Source organism: Lepidochelys kempii, chromosome 24 (genome assembly GCF_965140265.1).
Source record: "Lepidochelys kempii isolate rLepKem1 chromosome 24, rLepKem1.hap2, whole genome shotgun sequence".
Lineage (NCBI taxonomy): Eukaryota > Metazoa > Chordata > Testudines > Cheloniidae > Lepidochelys > Lepidochelys kempii.
In genome coordinates this window covers 7436329-7455890 of record NC_133279.1, presented here as the reverse complement: position 1 = coordinate 7455890, position 19562 = coordinate 7436329, and the positions used below count along the sequence as shown (strand labels likewise).

At 46.7% G+C, this 19562-nt stretch overlaps 1 protein-coding gene across 4 annotated transcripts in view; it reads left to right on the top strand.

Moving 5' to 3' along the window:
* The window catches only part of ARNT (aryl hydrocarbon receptor nuclear translocator), a 38738-nt gene extending 20527 nt beyond the window's left edge, over positions 1 to 18211 (top strand). For 2 of the 4 annotated variants that reach the window (XM_073323394.1, XM_073323393.1), the window contains 17 exons: positions 652 to 865; positions 1024 to 1237; positions 1931 to 2030; positions 2647 to 2712; positions 3938 to 4023; positions 4576 to 4652; positions 5355 to 5489; positions 8369 to 8443; positions 9303 to 9454; positions 11357 to 11467; positions 12030 to 12105; positions 12681 to 12804; positions 13500 to 13599; positions 14271 to 14421; positions 16234 to 16393; positions 17035 to 17183; positions 17960 to 18211. In XM_073323394.1, the coding sequence (XP_073179495.1) occupies positions 652 to 865; positions 1024 to 1237; positions 1931 to 2030; positions 2647 to 2712; positions 3938 to 4023; positions 4576 to 4652; positions 5355 to 5489; positions 8369 to 8443; positions 9303 to 9454; positions 11357 to 11467; positions 12030 to 12105; positions 12681 to 12804; positions 13500 to 13599; positions 14271 to 14421; positions 16234 to 16393; positions 17035 to 17183; positions 17960 to 18049 (2080 nt within the window). In that variant the 3' untranslated portion in view covers positions 18050 to 18211. Of the gene's footprint in view, positions 1 to 651; positions 866 to 1023; positions 1238 to 1930; positions 2031 to 2646; positions 2713 to 3937; positions 4024 to 4575; positions 4653 to 5354; positions 5490 to 8368; positions 8444 to 9302; positions 9455 to 11356; positions 11468 to 12029; positions 12106 to 12680; positions 12805 to 13499; positions 13600 to 14270; positions 14422 to 16233; positions 16394 to 16973; positions 17184 to 17959 lie in introns of those variants that run through there. The other 2 variants (XM_073323396.1, XM_073323397.1) reach the window with 2 other exon arrangements.
* The last annotated feature ends 1351 nt before the right edge of the window (positions 18212 to 19562 follow it).

The following is a 19562-nucleotide window of genomic DNA, read 5'->3' as shown; positions in this document are numbered from 1 at the left end:
TATGTGTGTCACAGGTAAGGATGGTGGGCCGCTTGTAGAGTTCACTTTGTTTTATACTAGAGATGAAATTGCCTCTCAGAAAAATTAGCAAGCCATAGTGCCTAATAGTCATATATCTGAAACTCCAGCAGTGGACAGAAATTACATTTACAACCACTCTACAGCCTCTTTATGTGTCCAGCATGGTGAAAAAGGTGCCTTAGTGTAACTGAGAATCAGGCCTGTAGAGTTCACTTATTTCAAAGGAGAATCACCACAGTAACTGTGTGGAAACCTATATTACCATTGTGGGTTACTGGTTTTTTGCAGAGCTGTGTTCTTGAACAGCTGTAGAGAGCTTCCTGTGTTGAAGTAGCTTAGCCCTAACTTACTGTCCTTTGCAAGACTTCTTGAATAAATATAATTTAGAGCAAGGTGCTCTTGTGTTTGGCAAAGATGTCCTGGCTCTAGCTTCTCTCCTTTGCACTTGTTTTTCCCGTGTTCTTTCATGCATGCCCAGCATGGGAGGCTTTTGCAGCCCTTCTAACTTCTGAAGACCCTGGCGCATCTTTCAGTTTTTCGCTCCGGCCTGGCGGGAACCCAGGAAGGGTTGACCTGGCAAAAGAGCTGAGCCGTTTGGCTCTTCTAACCTCTCCCCATCTGCTTTCCCAGGGAGAATCACAGCGAGATAGAGCGCAGGCGTAGGAACAAGATGACCGCCTACATCACGGAGCTGTCAGACATGGTACCCACCTGCAGCGCCCTGGCTCGCAAGCCTGACAAGCTGACTATCTTGCGTATGGCTGTGTCTCACATGAAGTCCTTGCGGGGCACTGGCAACACCTCCACCGATGGCACCTACAAACCCTCCTTTCTCACTGATCAGGTCTCTGCTTTTTTTGCTTCTAAGGAAAGATTGAAAGAGCTCAATGTGTAGCTCAGCCAGAGGGCGATTAATGTTGGGGAGACCTAAGAGCTTAAAGGTAGCTGGTGGGTGATGACTGTCTCGCCACTGGGTTAAGAACGTGTCTGTTCTGTATGCAGGAACTCAAACACTTGATTCTAGAAGCAGCCGATGGCTTTCTGTTCATAGTGTCTTGTGAGACCGGAAGGGTGGTATACGTCTCGGACTCGGTGACTCCCGTCCTGAACCAGCCGCAGTCCGAATGGTTCAGCAGCACCCTGTATGACCAGGTTCATCCTGATGACGTGGACAAACTGAGGGAGCAGCTCTCCACTTCGGAGAACGCTCTGACAGGTAAAGCAGCTTGCTGTGGAAACTCTGCCATGCTGACAATTCCCAGAATTTGTAGTGCGCCCATTGGTCTGGCGTGTGGGTGATTCTGTGAGGCTAGAACTGGGTCGTTAACATTCCTGATAAGAGGAACAGACCACCCTGGGCCTCTAACAAAGATCCTGAGGATGCATCAGAAGATGCGTATAGGCTGAATTTCCATTGTTCTCCTTGTTCGTGGTGCCAAATCTGTTACCAGGAGGGGGATGCTACTACTCCCCTGTTAAAGCATTGAATCCCTCACTCCATCCTCAAATATGCATGAACATGTGACAGACACTACCTTGCTATCTGAGAAGTGGATGGGATGCCAAGGAACCCTTGAACAATGTGCCTTGATCTGCTCAAGCCGTTTGAGTGATGAGGCCTTTCCTTTTACCCCTCGAGCATCAGGGCTGACCATAATGCTGTCAGCTTCTGGAGCAGGGGACCAGCTTCTGCAGGAAGATGCAGATCAAGAGCCAGTCTTTAGTTTCAGTGTCACGAGGGAATTATCCACTGCTGTGTCCTATTTTAAAGCTGGTTAAGTAATAGCTGCTGCTTAGGAAATTACGTGGTGCCTGGTGCGCTGTCTGGTGTATCCTGGTAATACTGAGTGACGATCCCAGAAGTTGTCCTGCAAAACAGCGTCACTTTGCTTGTCTTTTTCCCCCTCAGGTCGAATCCTTGATCTAAAGACTGGGACAGTCAAGAAGGAAGGCCAGCAATCCATGAGAATGTGCATGGGCTCAAGGAGATCTTTCATATGTCGAATGAGGTAATACGGGGAATCCGATAGGAGATCTGGTTGCATGAGCCCCTGGCTAAACCTGTGAACTAGCTGCTTAACAAATATCGGAGCAGTTAAGCTTTTCTTTGGCTCTTTCAGCCTTCTCAGGTTCGATGAGATGGAAGGTCGCTCTGTAAAACCTGATTTCCGAATGGGGTTCAGCTCTAAAACAGACTCTTACTTTTCCCACCCTGTGTTAAGGGGATTGTACAGCTCTCCGAGATATAACCACAGGCAGCTCAGGAACTCCAGGCTCTGTTCAAGCTCTGCCATTGACTTGCTCTGACCTTGGGCAGGTCACCTAGCCCTCTGCTTCAGTAAAGTAGGGCTAGTTACCCACAAGGGGTGGTAGCGATGTCCGCTTCTCCTGCTGATGTAGCACTGGCTACACCGAAAATTAAGCCGGTGTCATGGTATTGCTCAGGGGTGTGGATTTTTCACACTCTCCAGTGACATTGTTATACTGACGTAAGTTTGTAGTGTAGACCAGGGCTCAATTCATGTTTATAAAGCTTTGTGGAATCTTGAATAAAAGGGCAAAGTGTCTTATTTACAGTCTTTATCGTTGGGGTTTAAACTTTTTCCCCCCTCTTGACTGGTCCAGGTGTGGCAACAGCTCAGTGGATCCAGTCTCCATGAATAGGCTCAGCTTCATGAGGAACCGATGCAGGTAAACTGCAGGGATCACATTTAAAGATGATATGTATGAGTCTCACACCACACTGAGTAACAAAGTGTAAAAAAAAAAAAAAGTACCTTAGAGCGGTGTGGGATGCGTGGTCCATAACGTATATGTGAGATGGTATAGCGCAGCCTATTTGAGTGCTTCAGTACAGAGAGACCTTAACAATGCTACTTTCCACAAGACCCTGTTAATGTGCAGATTCAAGCTTCAAACCATAATTCTATGCAGTGTATAGATTAAAGCTCCAGCGGTAGAGCACAGGTTGAGATTCTGTTCCCTTAGGTTTTAATATATTTTGAAGACCATACTTTTAAAGGACATTAAGGCAGGCTCAGATGTCTTCAGTCCCTGGAAATTACAGCACATGAAATAGCTCATTCAGCATGCATCTGACCTTAAGAACATAAGACCGACCATACTGGGTCAGACAAGTGGTCTGTCTAGCCCAGAGTCCTGTCTTCTGACAGTGGCTGGAGCCAGATGCTCCAGAGAGAATGAATAGGACAGGGCAGATCTTCAGTGATCTATCCCCTGGCATCCAGTCCCAGCTTCCGGCATTCAGAGTCTTAGGCTTGGTCTGCACTACAGAGTTACAGAGTAGCAGCTGTGTTTGTCTGTATTCACAAAAAGAAAAGGAGTACTAGTGGCACCTTAGAGACTAACCAATTTAGTCACGAAAGCTCATGCTCAAATAAATTGGTTAGTCTCTAAGGTGCCACTAGTACTCCTTTTCTTCTTACTACAGAGTTAGGTCAATATAAGGCAGTTTAGGTTGACGTAACTCTGTGTCTATGTTACGACGTCACTCCCGCCGATGTAAGTCACCCACTACCCCAATCTAATACCTCCACCTCCATAAGAAACATAGCACTTAGGGTGATGTAGTTAGGGCAGTGCAGACACTGCATTATGTACATCACCTTTTGGCAGTCAGCCCCATGTGTGGCTCACAGCTCGGAACCCCTCACCCCCCCCCACGCCCTGGGGCTGACAGCCCGAGCTGTTTGGGACACCCAGCGCATGGGGTTGCATCCCTGACCATCTTGGCTAACAGCCATCGATGGATCTAAATTAGGTGTCATTGGGCATGTAGGCTCAGGGACTGCACTCCCTCCCTGTAGACCCTTCATTTCAGTTATTTAAAGAATCCAAAATGAGTTGAGCCTCTTAAACATATAAAGAATAATCTTAATTGTTTTGTCTTCTCTAGGAGTGGCTTGGGTGCAGTGAAAGATGGGGAGCCCCATTACGTGGTGGTGCACTGCACGGGGTATATAAAAGCCTGGCCCCCAGCGGGTAAGGAATTATGCCAGCTCCTTGAAATATTCAAGTTACCAAATCTGCTCTTAAGCCAGTGTGTGTTACTAGCATGTTCTTGTGTCCCTTCTGTGCATGCACCTCGCTTTCAGACCACCCATGTCTCTAAGCAGGGATGTTTGGAGACACATTTCAAAATCCATAGAGAACTAAAAAGGGTGCCGAACTCTGCTGAATCAGTTCCTATAGGTCTGGGGTTTTATAGAAGGATGGGACGTTCCTGATGGTCGGGCGAGCAGGTCTCGCTTTCAGAACACAGTCCGCTAGAGAATCTGGGGCTGAAACTAGACTCCTTTCCTTTGACTTTCATATAACACTTCGAGTAAGTTGAAAACTGCACAGGCATTGAACGTATTTTTAACCTGTCAGTCCCTTTTGACTAAGAGAAAGTGATTGGCAACAAGATAACAGTAAGGCGTGAAATATTGAAATCAGAGCTGCTTCTCTTGCTGCTTCCTCTGTGGAATTAGGGGCTTCTGGTTCGCTTGTCATGCTGTAATTTCTTAAACATTCTCTCATCTTTTGTCTCAGGTGTCTCATTGCCAGACGATGACCCAGATGCTGGCCAGGGGAGCAAATTTTGTCTTGTGGCCATTGGCAGACTACAGGTGAGTAGAAACTTTGTCATTCAGTGGGAATGTGGTGATGCTGAGAATTAAACCACTTTCCTACTTTCTCTCCAAGGTCCTTGACCAGTATATTCTCTCCATACAGCCTGTCTGTGTTCCTTCCCGCTCAACCGTGTCATCTGTGGGTCTAGATAAAGCAAACACAAAAAATCTCTGGAGAATAAAACTGTCCACAGCTCTGGTTTGCAAAGCCTACAGAAACTTAGCTATGGATTTCCCACAAGCCCAGCACAGCACTCTGAAACCTGCCAGGTGCATTCTGGGAACTGACATGCCAGCAAGTGCACTGAATGCCCCATCTGGCTTCACAATTCCTACCCTCTATCTCATGCTGGCATTTCAACTCATGGGGGTGTTGTGAGCATCACTGCCCTTTGGAAATGTGCAAATGGCTGTATAAATATTTAATTAGCTTTTGAATTGGGTATGGATTTACCTGGGCTCAGATGCAGCTTTATTCCACCTTTCTGACATACCTTATTAAACAGGAATGTCTCTATCTGCCACCTGTACCTCTCTAAGCAGCGATGCCTGCTTCATGGTTCAGTGGGAGAAAATTCTGTTCAACCAGGCTAAGCACCTATTGTATATGTTGGCTAGGAGGGCACGCTTGCACTTCTAAGTGGCTTTCTGTAAAGCTGAAACCGAATCTAATGGTGCAAAATCTGTCTTGCTTTTCAGGTCACTAGCTCACCCAACTGCACAGACCTGAACAGCATTTGTCAGCCAACTGAGTTCATCTCCCGACACAACACCGAAGGCATTTTCACTTTCGTAGATCACCGCTGCGTGGGTACAGTTGGCTACCAACCACAGGTGAGAAACGGTAGACGCTTCCCAGTGTAGAGTGTTGCAATTCAAACCGGCTTCCCCTCCTCCTCGCTCCACATGTCATGGCTTTGGTTGTCTGATAGAACTGAGCTAAAACAAATTAGTGCTTAAGTATTGACCCAGCCATCAATTTCAGCTCCACTAGTTGCTTAGAAAACAGATGAAAGGTGACAAATCTGAGGAGCTGTCCCAGATTGAGGTGTCAATAGAGGGAAGTTTTGAAACGCATCAGTACATTAAACAGTAATAAGTCACCAGGACCAGGTGGTATTCACCCAAGCATTCTAAAGGAGCTAAAATATGAAATTGCAGAACTACTGAGTGTGGTATGTCCCCTATCACTTAAATCAATTTCAGTACCAAACGACTGGAGGATCGCTAATGTGACACCAATTTTTAAAAAAGGCTCCAGGGGTGATCCTGTCAGATACAGGCCAGTAAGACTAATTTCAATACCAGGCAAATTGGCTGAAACTATAGTAAAGAACAGAATTATCGAACACCTAGATAAACACGATTTGTTGGGGAAGAGTCAACACAGCTCTTCTAAAGGGAAATCATGCCTCACCAGTCTACTGGAATTTCTTTGAGGGTGTCAACAAAGATGTGGACAAGGGTGATCCAGTGGGTATAATGTACTTGGACTTTCGGAAAGTCTTTGACAAGGTCCCTTACCAAAGGCTCGTAAGCAAAGTAAGCAGTCATGGGATAAGAGGGAAGGTCCTCTCATGGATCAGTAACAGGTTAAAAGACAGGAAACAATGGTTAGGAATAAGTGGTCCGTTTTCAGATTGGAGAGAGGTAAATAGCGGTGTTCCCCAGGAATCTGTACTGCGATCAGTGGTGTTCAACATGTTCATAAATGATCTGGAAAAAGGGGTAAACAGGGAGGTGGCAAAGTTTGCAGATGATACAAATTTACTCAAGATAGTTAAGTCCAAAGCAGACTGTGAAGAGGTACAAAGGATCTTACAAAACTGGGTGACTGGGCAACAGAACAGTAGATGAAATTCAGTGTTGATAAATGCAAAATAGTGCATATTGGAAAACATAATCCAACTGTACATACAAAATGGAGTCTAAATTAGCTGTTACCACTCGAGATCTTGGAGTTGTGGATAGTTCTCTGAAAACATCCGCTTTGTGTGCAGCGTCCGTTAAAGTGAACAATGTCGGGAACCATTAGGAGAGGGATAGATAATAAGACAGTAAATATCATAATGCCACTCTAAATCCCTGGTGTCATAAATATAAAGGGAAGGGTAACCACTTTTCTGTATACAGTGCTATAAAATCCCTCCTGGCCAGAGGCAACATCCTGTAAAGGGTTAAGAAGCTCAGCTAACCTGGCTGGCACCTGACCCAAAGGACCAATAAGGGGATAAGATACTTTCAAATCTTGAGGGGGGGACAGGTTTTTGTTTGTGCTCTTTGTTTATGTGGTGGTCTCTCTTGGGACTGAGAGAGGCCAGACAGAAATCCATCTTCTCCAACCCATCCTAATCCAAGTCTCCAATATTGCAACCAGCATAGGTAAGCCAGACAAGGCGGATTAGTTTATCTTTTATTTTATGTGAATTTCCCCTGTGTTAAGAGGGAGGTTTATTCCTGTTTTCTGTAACTTTAAGGTTTTGCCCAGAGGGGGATCCTCTGTGTTTTGAATCTGAATACCCTGTAAAGTATTTTCCATCTTGATTTTACAGAGATGATTTTTCCCTTTCTTTTTTTAATAAAACCCTTCTTTTAAGAACCTGAGTGATATTTCCATTGCTCCAAGATCCAGGGGTTTGGGTCTTTGATGATTTTGTAACCAATTTTTAACCTAAGCTGGTAAGAATAAGCTTAGGGGGTCTTTCATGCGGGTCCCCACATCTGTACCCTAGAGTTCAGAGTGGGGAAGGAACCCTGACACATGATATGCCCACACCTTGAATGCTGTGTGCAGTTCTGGTCATCCCATCTCAAAAAATATATATTAGAAACGGGGAAACTACGGAGAAGGGCAACAAAAATGATGCCAGGGTGTGGAACAGCTTCTGTATGAGGCGAGATTAAAAAGACTGGGACTGTTCATCTTGAAAAAGAGGCGACCAAAGCGGGATAGGACGGAGGTCTGTAAAATCATGACCGGTGTGGAGGAAGTGAAGAAGGAAGTGTTATTGACCTCTTTGTGTAACACAAGAACTGGGGTCACCCGATGAAATTAATAGGCAGCAGATTTAAAACAAAGGAAGTATTTCTTCACACAACGTGCAGTCAACCTGTGGAACTCATTGCCAGGGGATGTTGTGAAGGCCAAAACTATAACAATTCAAAAGAAGAATTAGGAGGATAGGTCCATCAATGGTTATTAGCCAAGACTGTCAAGGATGCAATCCCATGCTCTGGGTGTCCCTAAGCCTCTGACTGCCAGAGTCTGAGACTACCAGGGGATGGATCCCTCAGTAATATGTTCTGTTCATTCCCTTTGAAGCATTTGACATTGGCCATTGTCAGAAGACAGGACTCTGGGCTAGATGGAGCATTGGGATGACCCAGCATGGCCATTTCCGATGTTCTTGTGTAACACAGATCAGTGGAGGGAGGTGGATCTGGCATATATTTAGAGCAAATTTGATTAAGGCAAGGTCTTTGACTCCACTTTTGAGTTACAAATTAAACATCAGGGTCAACTGCTGTGGTGCTGTGTTTTGTAAAAGTGCATCAATTCCTAAAATAGGTGGGTGTCCTGATGTTTTTGTCCCAGAGAGTTGTATGTGAGAGTTGTAAGCATTAGTCGAAAGTGGAGCTATTCGAGCAGGCCAAAAGCAGGGAATTTGCTTATTAAGTGCAGACTTTTTTATTCCTTTCCTCTTCAAAATTAGGAACTCTTGGGGAAAGACATTGTGGATTTCTGCCACCTGGAAGACCAGCAGCTTTTGCGAGACAGCTTTCAGCAGGTAATATATTTAGCCACCGTGGCTGCTTACAACTTGATATGCATCGTTGTAAACCAATATTCCTATTGGCCGTCTGCTGTGCAGTGGAACTAAACTGGTTTAGATTTTTATCAAGGCAGGAATCACACCTTACTGGCCTTAAATTTCTCAGTTACTGAGTAGCATACATTTGAATAGATTATTAAACACAGGAGAACTTGCTAACATGCAAAATGAAACTAGGTGGGTTTGTGTGTCTAATTTATTTTTGGATTCCTCCTTTTGCTGCTAGTTGTCTGAGACCAGAGATGTGAGTACAAAGTCTTGACATCAAGGCCACGCTTCAGTGGCTGTGTTCTAACACCAGTTCATCTGCCTTGCCGTGCGTAAGGTGTCCAAACTTTAAATGGATGCGGCTTGCTGGCCCTCTTGATGTTGTTACTCTCTCCTCTGAGGGCGCTTGACTTGGCAGGGCAGGAAAGACTCCACTACTGATGATTCTGAAAAGCGGCTCCTCGTTCATTTGACCCAATAGTAAGAATTATAAACAACGGACAATCTTTGGTTGCTGGAGAAATGAACTTTTTTGTTGTTGTTTTTCATATATTCCATTGCTGCAAAAAGCATTAATTGAAGGCATAAGAAAATGCTACATTCCACTCCCATATCATCATCCTGGGAAGTCAGACCATTGGAGGAATATTAAGAGTTGAAAAGAATAGAGTAGTTGTATTTTGACAGGGAAGCAAGGTACGATATTATAGCCTTTTGACAAAGAATGCCATAGTCAGCTGCTAGCAGGGTGGGTGTTTGCTTATAAACAACACTGTTCTCAAACGTCTTTTTATCAGGTATTACTGATGGCGTTAAATTTTTCTAGGTGGTGAAGTTAAAAGGCCAGGTTCTGTCAGTCATGTTCCGATTCCGGTCCAAAAACCGTGAATGGCTCTGGATGAGAACCAGCTCCTTTACCTTCCAGAACCCCTACTCAGATGAGATTGAGTACATCATCTGTACCAACACCAACGTTAAGTATGTACATGGCAATGGCTTTCAATCCATGAGCACTTTCAGCGATAGCATATGCACTTTGCCTGATCTAGTGCCTCCCAGTATGACCAGCTACACAGACCGGATGCTTTACGAGCTCGGGTTCTTCCACCATCACCCCCTCTTTCTCCCCCCTCACCCCCCCAAGCTTCTGTGCTTTCTTAAAAAAATCACTCACTACACTGGGCAGTATCCTGACAGTGGTGTAGTGCGTGCTATGAAATGCTTTTAATATGCATAACATGGAATTCTTTTGGATGCTCAGTTGGGAGTTTAGGGAGCTGTCAAAATTCAGTTGTTTAACTCCTTAACTTGCTGGTGGTGCATGGACTCTTCAGGCTGTTTATCTGCATTTGGAGTGTTAATACTAGGACGGTGTATTTTAATGTAGCACTTGGCTTCCATGGCAGCAGGATGAGGCATGGATAGGTTGGGGCCCGGATTTGCTTGGATGTGAGCAGGAAAATCCTCAGCTGACACTAGAAAGTAAATATTGACTTTGGTGTTGTCTGCTTGCTTCAGTAGCTCATCCTAGAGTCAGGAAAGAATCTCCCCTAATTGTGACACTGCAGTAAAAATTGTGCTCTCTCTGTTACTATCTTCACAACCCACCACCCGTTCCCTTCTTGGCCATCATGGCATGGCAATTCTGTGCCATAGTTGGCTCTCCATTGTGGGTAGTCAAGGGATGCTGCCTCTTCCTAGGGGGAGCACGAGGCTCTTTATACAGGCCTGGCACTTGAGATCCTGAGAGGGAACGTTCGAGTCTGGCAGGCACGTATCTTGTAGTTGCAGAGCTAGTATTAGCCTTAAAGGACATCTGCCCAGCTGGACAAGAGGCAAGCCAGGCCAGCTGAGTTGGATGTTCAGGGTCCCTTCTGGACCTTTCTCAATCACTCTGTACAGTCAGCAGTACACCTTATCCACGCACCAGTAGGAGAAACCCAGTCTAATCAGACTCCCTTAAAAAGATTCAGAGCAATATTAATCCGGTCCCTCTAGGGGCTTCCCTTTGGTTCTAGACCACCAAGGTATGAGCACAGGGTAAGGATCCAAGAATCTGTATTTTAATCATGCCTCTGATGTGCACTTAGCTTTTCCTGGCATTAGAGGCATCTCTTTGACTGTATTCTCTCCTCCTCTTATTCAGTCCACATAAATCCATTCCCATTTCCATACTCCAGCTTCCAAATATACCACGCAAGTTCAGACCAGAAAAGCACAGCTGTGCATCAGATAGCATATGGTGCACTCCAGCTGCCTGGCTCTTCGCTAAGTGCACTGTGCTTAGTTTTATTTTTCACAGACCCAAGTACTCTCTGCTGGGCAGAAGCAACAGCGTTTAAAACACATGTTGAGAGATACCAGATTTTTCTACCTTACGGGAAAGCTTGTTAAAGTTGAGTTACATTCCCCTATACAGACTTCACGACTAGACAGAAGCGGAGCCCAGAGGCTGTTTCTAGGGTTTATATTAGGGTTAACAGTGGCCCCTTACTGAGAGCATCCTGCTCGATCCATGATTTATTTACTGACTCAAATGGTAAGTCATGTATGCTTTAGGCCAGACAATCTTGGGAGTGCTGATTATTTGAGATGTATGTAAGACTGGTGAGGCTTCCAGTGTACACAAATTTAATAGCTTTTCTTCCTGCTGCGTATCTTGGGGGGACTAGTGCCCTTTGGATCATAGATGTGTATCCCATTAGATGTCTGATCTAAAGGGCGTTGAAGTTAGAGGATCATTCCATTGACTTCATTGGGCTTGTGCAAAGACGAGGCTCTTGGACTCACGACTGAACCAAAAAAGGCAAATTTTAAAGGACAGTAACTGACATGTGCACCGTTCCTTTTCTCTCTCCCTTTTTTTTAAACAACACTAAGGAACTCAAGCCAGGAATCTCGGCCTGCTGTGTCTAACTCGATGCAGCGGCCACAGCAAGGACAGAACGTCAGCCTTCCCCTGGACATGGGCACAACTCAGCTGGCGTCAAGGTGAATGGATTCTACTGTGCCTTTAACTTTGGTCATCTTCCCTCTCTTCCCTTACCTGGCCACCTTATTTTTATAGGCCTGTCAGTTCTCTCTTTTCACCCCTACTTTGCTCTTTGCCAGAGGAGCAGACACTCTAGGGTTAAATGACTGAGTCAAGAGCTCCAAAATATTTATTACAGCAATCAGCTGACCTAGTTAAGTAGCAAGGCTAATGTTGAACTGGCAATTAATTTTTAAATGAGCGGAAAAGAAGAATAGCTGATCTGCTGGAGTCCAGTGGGCCAGGCAGGAGATTGATTGCTTACAAGAGAGTTGAATGGTTGATGCTGTGAGCCTCTGTCGCAGAAACTTCCTTTTGCAGGGTGGCGTCTTAATCGGGTCATGCTGGAAAATATTGGGTTTTGATGGGGGTTGAGCGTAGGCAGAATCTCCAGTAACTCTGTAGCAATCCTCCTTGCTTGTGTAGAGACACTCGAGTTCCTGGCTGCCAGTGGGTCAGGGCTTAGTTAGCTCGGTTGTTTTTAGCAGACCCAGTTCTTATTACATTTACGTTCTACTTTAGGCAGCAGCAGCCACAACAGACTGAGATGGAAGTGGTCCCAGGAAGAGAGAGTCTGTCTGGTTACGACCACTCGCAGGTAAATCAGCAGGGATCTTGATGGTCTTTGTTCTGTGTGTTGTGATCTGTCCCTGACTGTAGATGAAAACTGGCCCATATAGCAGTAACTTGAGAGCCCCGCGTGGGAGTCTGAGTTGCTGGGTTTCACTGGAGCCCATGTTGTGACTTTCTGAGAAGAGAGAGTTGGGCCTGCCACCTGCCCTGCATGAGTCATGCCCTCATCTCTCCATCAGGTGTGCTGGTACAGCCTCTCCTGCAGGGCAGGGCAAAGCTGCTTCCAGAATTCTGAGCCCACTGGTGCTCAGTCCCTCTGCTTGGGGTGCCCATGTCCCCCAAGAACTGCCTCGTGCACCCCCCCCATTCTTGAGCTGTTGTCAATACACTCAGCACCATCAGTCTGGAACAATTCAAGTGGATATTGAGACTGCGCTAAAGCACCTTGCAGACCAAGGTTTATGTAAAAAGCCAGGCAACAAATGCCGTCTGCTCTTTATCATAGACAGTAGGTTCCTAAGTGGCTTCCTCTGTAACCTCAGAGACATCTCTGTTTTGCCTACTGGTTGCTTGTGCTTATATCTCCCTCCTGTGATCCAGGTTGCTGTCCAGCCTGTGACTGCTGCTGGCCCAGAACGCAGCAAACCCCTGGAAAAAGCGGAGGCTCTGTTTAGTCAGGAGAGGGACCCGCGGTTCAGTGAAATCTACTCCAATATCAATACAGGTAGGGATTGTGCTGTGCATAGGTTGCTGAGTTAGCCTGGACGTTCAGTTGACTGTTTCTCGAGCTCAGTCCTGGCTCAGTATCATCACCTGTTCTGTTTAAATGAATCTAGTGCTAGGGACAGGTGCTGAAGTGGCAGTGGAGAGGGAAGTCCCTTCTCTTGCAGAACAGGAATGTCTCAGGCACCCCACTCACCCACCAGTCTGCCTCTAAGCTTTTCCCCCTGATTGCTGCCTTCCCACCAGTGCCTGCCTGACTGCAGTCAGCATCTTGGCAATGTTTTGGGGGAGGGCGGCAAGGGCAGTCTTTTGACCTACACCTTGGACCAAGTTTCCCAAGTGTGGGATCTCCTCATAACCCCTTCTGCCTATCCCCAGAGAGCAGATTTGTTTTCTGTGACTCAGAACAGACAACCGTGAACGTCCTAAGCCCCAAAAAGATCTTAAGGCAAAGCTTATTAGAAAATTGAGAGGAAATCAAATTAAATAAGCTGTTATGGAACCATCTGCAGTCTGAGTCTGGGTAATGTCTGTAACAAGACTGTCCCTTATCTAGCCAAGCTGTTTAAGCCAAAGAATCAAACTTGACGTGGAGAGCTCAGGTGTTTAGCTCCCTTGCTAACAGCCTTTGTCTTGGCCTCCCTCCATCTGCATTGCCTTGTCACAGGCTCTAACCTGTTTGCCTTTCTTTCACAGATCAGAGCAAAGCCCTTCCTGCCAGCACAGTGCCGGCCAATCAGCCACTCTTCCCCCAGGGAAACACTTTCACTCCTGCGCGGCCCGCTGAAAGTTTCAGGTGAAGTTGGTGTGCTGGATGGGGTCGGGTTGCTGTGAATTGTATCTTTCTCTTTGTATTCTGTCTATCCAGGCTTAGTTTTCTGGAGGGGCAACAGAAGAAACGACGGGTGACAGTGCTTTGTGGTGTCTTGCCACTGCTGAAAGATAAGTGGACCGTAATAACCATCCAGAATGAGCACACTCTGTTGCCCTAAAGGGGACTCTCCCATGCACCAGAACTGACTGTTTGTTGCAAGCGGTGGATCATATCACAATGAAATATGCCTGCCGTTCTTAAAATGCAAGTTTAAACCAAACCCCTAGGAAATATTTGCATGTGCCAGGGTGTCCCTAGTACTCAGACACCATTGTCTTTTAGTTCATTGAAACCATTTGGTTCTGCATGTTTGCTTATATTAATTGCCTGCCAGACAGTAGCTAGACACTGGTGGAAATATTACTACAAATGGACAGACAGCAGAGGCAGAAGTGCATGCTCTGTCACATCCTCTCCAAGTTTAGGCTAGCCTCTTGTTTTGTAATTGAGGTATCTAAGTTGTGTGGGGACTGTGGATTATCTGCAGATGCATAGTACCTGTCTGCCTATGCTTGTAATGCCTCGTAAGGCACGTCTAATGGTAATGGTTAAATCTGGGCTAACTCTTTAAAGCATGTTCTCTTCTATTCTAGGAGCAGTAGCATGGTACCCCCTGTCAACATCATCCAGCAGCAGCCTGCTTCAGCAGGCCAGATTTTAGCTCAGATTTCTCGCCACTCCAGCACCACTCCAGTCACTGCAACCAACTGGGTGTCGGCGACACGACCGTCCTTCACGGCACGGGTAATATTTCCTAGAAGGCCCAGGAGCCTTCTCCCGAGGGATACAGGTTTGCCGCACACATGCGCCCCTCGCTGTCCTGAGAATTGCTCTTTCGTTAGCTGCGTGTAGCAATAAAGTGCTCCGACGGGGTTGCCTTCTGAATAGCAGAGTGATGGAGAAATTTCTCTGGCAAGTGGAGTAGGTCGTACTGGATGCATTCAACAACTCCAGTTTGACAGCGATCGCCGTCTCTTAATACAGGAACTCCCTGCTTAACGTGGTCGTTCTGTTCCTGAAAAATGCGACTTTAAGCGAAACGATGTTAAGGGAATCCAGTTTCCCCATAAGACTTAATGTAAATGGGGGGGGAGGACGGGTGTTAGGTTCCAGGGAAATTTTTTTCACCAGACAAAAGACTATATATATTTTAAACAAACAATTTAATACTGTACACAGTGATGATGATTGTGAAGCTTGGTTGAGGTGGAGGAGTCAGAGAGTGGGATATTTCCCAGGGAATGTCTTACTGCTAAATGACGAACTAGCAATTGGCTGAGCCCTCAAGGGTTAGCTCTCTCACTCTACAAGGCAGCAGGAAAGGAGGGAGGGCAGACAGAGACACACACCCTGTGTGTGTTTGAGAGATGGAGATGTGCATTTCCCCTTTAAGTATGAAGAGGTGTCGGAAGTACACTGCCTTGTTAATTGACTACAGCTGCTGCCAAAGGCAGCAGCTCTCTTGGTCAGTGTGTCCACTCTGCTCTATGGAAGATGGGGTAAGCGGGGTGCAGGAGCAGAGGGGAGGGGGGACACCCTGACATTAGCCCCCCTCTTCTTCCCCTCCCCCCACACAGCAAGCAGGAGTCTTGGGGAGCAGCTCCAAGGCAGAGGGCAGGAGCAGCACATGGCAGTGGGGGGAGCGACAGCTGAACTGCTGGCAATTGATAGCCTGCTGAGCAGCTGCTGCATAGGGAACTTAGGGGAGCGGGGAGCTGATGTGGGGGCTGCCGGTCCACCCTGGTTCCAACCACCCACCAGCTAGCTCCACCAGGCTGCTCTTCCTGCAAGCAGTGGACAAAGCAGGAGGCTGCCAAATGATGTTAGAAGGGAGCATTGCACAACTTTAAGTGAGCATGTTCCCTAACTGATCAGCAACGTAACAGTGTTAACCGGGACGACTTTAAGTGAGGGGTTCCTGTAGCTGAAATCCCAGCAGCTGCTTGTGTGAATTGGTCCAGATCCATTTCTAAGGAGTCAAGTGTTCAACCTCCACCCTGAAAACAATTGCTCCATCATTGCACCGAACTGGGGCCCCTCTGGCACAATCAGCAGTAAGAGTAAAGCTCGTCTGGGCAGGAGACAGAACTTCATCGGGGTCGGTCCCAGACGGGAATGAACCCCCGAGGAACGAAGGTCCATCCTAAACCTCCCCCTCATTTTCTGCTCCAAGGGCAAGGTGCTCTTCTGTGACCTGGCCTTTCCTGTTAGATAAATGCATAGCGACAGGTATATTTATAAAAACCAGAAGAAACCCCCTATTAAACCAAGGCACTTCACTGTACATCCTTCTCCCTTTGGGGAGAGAACAAATATGTGACAGGTGTGTAGTCCTGTTTAATGCATGGCTGGAAGGCGCTCAGGTACTAGAGAGAGTTCCTCCAGGTGCAGGGCTGGGGCAGATTGGCAGGGAGAAGCTTGCAATGCACATGCTGTACCTTCTTCATAGATAGGGAACATCGGTCACCAGAGCTGGGTCAGTCCAGCAACCTGCGCCGTTTTCAGATTAAGAGCAGAGTAAATACAGCGTTTACTTCTCTCTTGTTGCTGTTCTAGCAAGTGGCTTCCCAGACCGCAAAGACTCGGTCTCCTTCATTTGGAATGGGGAGTTTCCAAGGCACCCCTTCCTCTTTCAGCCCAATGTCAACACCTGGTTCCACAGCTTCCCCAGGTGGGGCTGCTTATCCACCCCTCGCCAACCGCAGCACTGGCTTTGGTAAGTGTCGTTCGTGTCACATAAGGAATATAGGTAGGATCTTGCTGGGGAGGTGGGACCAGGATAAAAATCTTCTTTAAAAAGAGGCTTGGATTTGAGCTTCAAGATAGGGGTAGGGCCAAATTTGGGCCGGGTGTGGGCAGATGCATCTCCCCATGTCCTTGGTCTGTTTTTTGTAAAAATGTCATGAATGCTCTACTAGTGTTACTTCTAAACCTGAATTCCAGCTTCTCCTTTCCCCTAGCTGCCCTACTGAACAAGGGATGATTCAAACCAGAGACACTCCATACAGTTGCAGCATTGGGGGGGGCAGATGGAAGGGACTCCTCAAAATTCAGAGGTTGGTTAGAGTGGGAAGGCACCTCTCGAATCCCATTGTCCTGACCTTGCCAGAAATTCAGTTCAGAGCTGGTTGGACAATATCAGGGATGGATCCTTCATATTATTGCAGGATCAGATTACCCTTGCTGCTACGTGGCTGGGCACTGGAAGTCCTCCCCACGTTGTTTGCCATACTAAGTTGTCCGCCTGAAGCAATGCCATTGACCAGCCAGGTCTTGTATTTACTGACCCTTTAAAGGCACTTGGGTAGAGACTCTTCTGTGGACGCCACTCGCTGACCTTGTTCCTCTGTTGAACAGCCACTGAAACCGGGCAGACCCCAGCCCAGTTCCAGACACGGACAGCGGAAGGAGTTGGCATGTGGCCTCAGTGGCCAGGACAACACCTCGGGCGAAGTTCTGGGGAGCAGCACGTCCAGCAGCAGCCGAGCCAGCCTGAGGTCTTCCCAGTAAGATGGCATTTTCGTAACCCATTGAGGGAGGGCTGTAAATCCTGCGGGAACGTATGGGGTCGGTTTACAAAAGCGCAGGAAGTTGGCTAGAGTGCAAGCACCTTGGCCAGCATGATGTGAAAGCCGTAATAAGCTCACATGGGGCTGGATTGCCGGGGAGGAACTGGTCAAGGGATCTGGAGCTGGTCACTTCTATTAGGTAACTGGTTTGAATCTGGCTGAGTTTGGGATCCCAGCGGGGCCTGTCTTGTTCCAGTGGACAGGAGTCCACTTCACCCAGCACCACCAGAATTGGCTTGAATCATCAGTCTCGGAGGTACAAAAGTGGCCGCAGACTGACCTCCCCTCTGAGGCGTTTTGTCCATAAGTGAGCTAAGGCCTCCTGGCGGGGTGCTGTGCAGAGCTTGTACTGCTGCCTGGGCTGGGCCTGCTGTGTGGAGAGAGGGAACAGCTGGGTTTTCAAAACAAAATACAGCCCCATAATGACTGTTCCGCATCGTGCCCTCCACAGGGTCCAGGTGTCCGCTTCAGCCCCCAGGGGCGTGTGGCTACAGTTAGTCACTGATCGTATGAGAAATACAGCTGGTATCTAGACTCTGAAAGGCAGTTGGAATGTGTCTGCAGGAATCTTTAGCTTGTAAGCTCTTTGGGGAAGGGAGTATCTGTTCTGTTTTTGTACAGCTCCTAGCACAATGGGGCCCTAGTCCATGATGGGGGCTCCAGCTCCTACATGCGACTACAGGACAGATACAAAACTTATTTTGTTCTTACAGGACATGCTGTCGATGCTGGGAGACCAGGGATCCAATTACAACAATGAAGAATTCCCAGACTTAAATATGTTCCCTACCTTTTCAGAATAAAAACAAAACAAAACTGAAACCCCCTCACAAATTTTATATAAATATCTATGTGTAAAGGAAAAAGCACCTACATCTCTTTTCTCAGACTCCTGAACTTTCTAAACACTTCCTACTTTCTGGAGGTGGAAACTTCCAACCAAGAATCCAGAATGGACAGCTTGTCCCAAAGGAGGAGGCAGGGTCTTTGCAGTGCTGCCAGCCCTGCGTGGAAGATGCGTGGGATTGTTCATCAGACGGCTTCAGGACTCATGAAGCATTGGAGAGTGCAGGAGAGAAACTCCAACAGACTGCGGGATGCATGCAAGAGGCTTACTCTGTTCACTGGGTTGGGAGGAGAGGCTCCTGGCTCCTTCAGCAAGCACCTCCCAAAGCTCACAAGGTGCTTTTTAAAAATTTCAGTCTTCTATCCTGTGACTTTTTAAAGACTTGTTGTAACTGTGCTGAAATGTTGGAACCTTTTCTCAAATGTTACCCTAGGATCGAGTTATAAAGGGTTAACACTTGCTGGGGATTACAAATCCTTCTTGGTTCACCCAGCCTTTCTCATTGGGACTGCAGGTCACCTCAGCAAGGAAGCTTTTGTCTCATCTCTGGAGAGGAAAGAGTCAGGTTATTACTGGCTCCCCGGCTTGTGATCGGGTTGTGTTTGGTGAGAAGCTTCCATGTTCACGGGAGCTTAGCTTTGGAAGAACATGTTTGTTTGAAATCCCATCTCTCTTCCATAAACAGTGCAATTAATATGGGTATTTTAGTTAGCATGACCTATAAACTTGGATTTTTCATTCACTTAAAGATGGGAAAATAATGAGCCATAAAGTGTTAAATAATCATATGTAGCTTTTCTTTCTAGATGCACCGGTCCACAACTGATGGCTTCAGTGCTGCCATAAACCAGTGTTAAACGGGTTTTCAGTGAGTGTCTCTCTTAAGAATAACATGGCACTTTTAGTGCAACTTTTACCATTTTTATCTCCTTTCCCACAACCTCCATTTCTGAGTTGTAGGCCCAGCTCCTGTTGGAAACAGACTCTTCTGCCTGTCTAGCTTCTGGGTGAGGGATCTGGTAAATAGCCAAGAGTTGGGCTCTTCACTCAGCTATCAGAGTGGCAATCTCCAGTCTGATGTTCACTGATCCCTTAAATAACTTCTTACTGCCAGGTGCTGATCTATTGCCAAAATACAAAATGGAGGAAAGCGAGACAGGTATTTAACTTAAAGATTCAAGCCTTGTGTTTGAATTTTCTGGCACCTTCCCTGGAAAATTTGTGGCAAACTTCACACTCCCTACTGGCCCTGTTTTTCAAAAAGTGATGGTGAATCCAGTACCCATGTCAAGAGTTTGCTGCTTGGATTCAGTAGGTGGGTCGGTCTGTCATTGGGTTCAACACTTGGAAACCAACTCTCCAACGCTGTGGTAGAAAAACAGAATCTTTCCTGAAAAGGGAAATCTGTTTTTCTTCAGGATTAAATCTGTTGGAAGCTGGTCTTGTTGCTTTAAAGCATGTATGCTGCG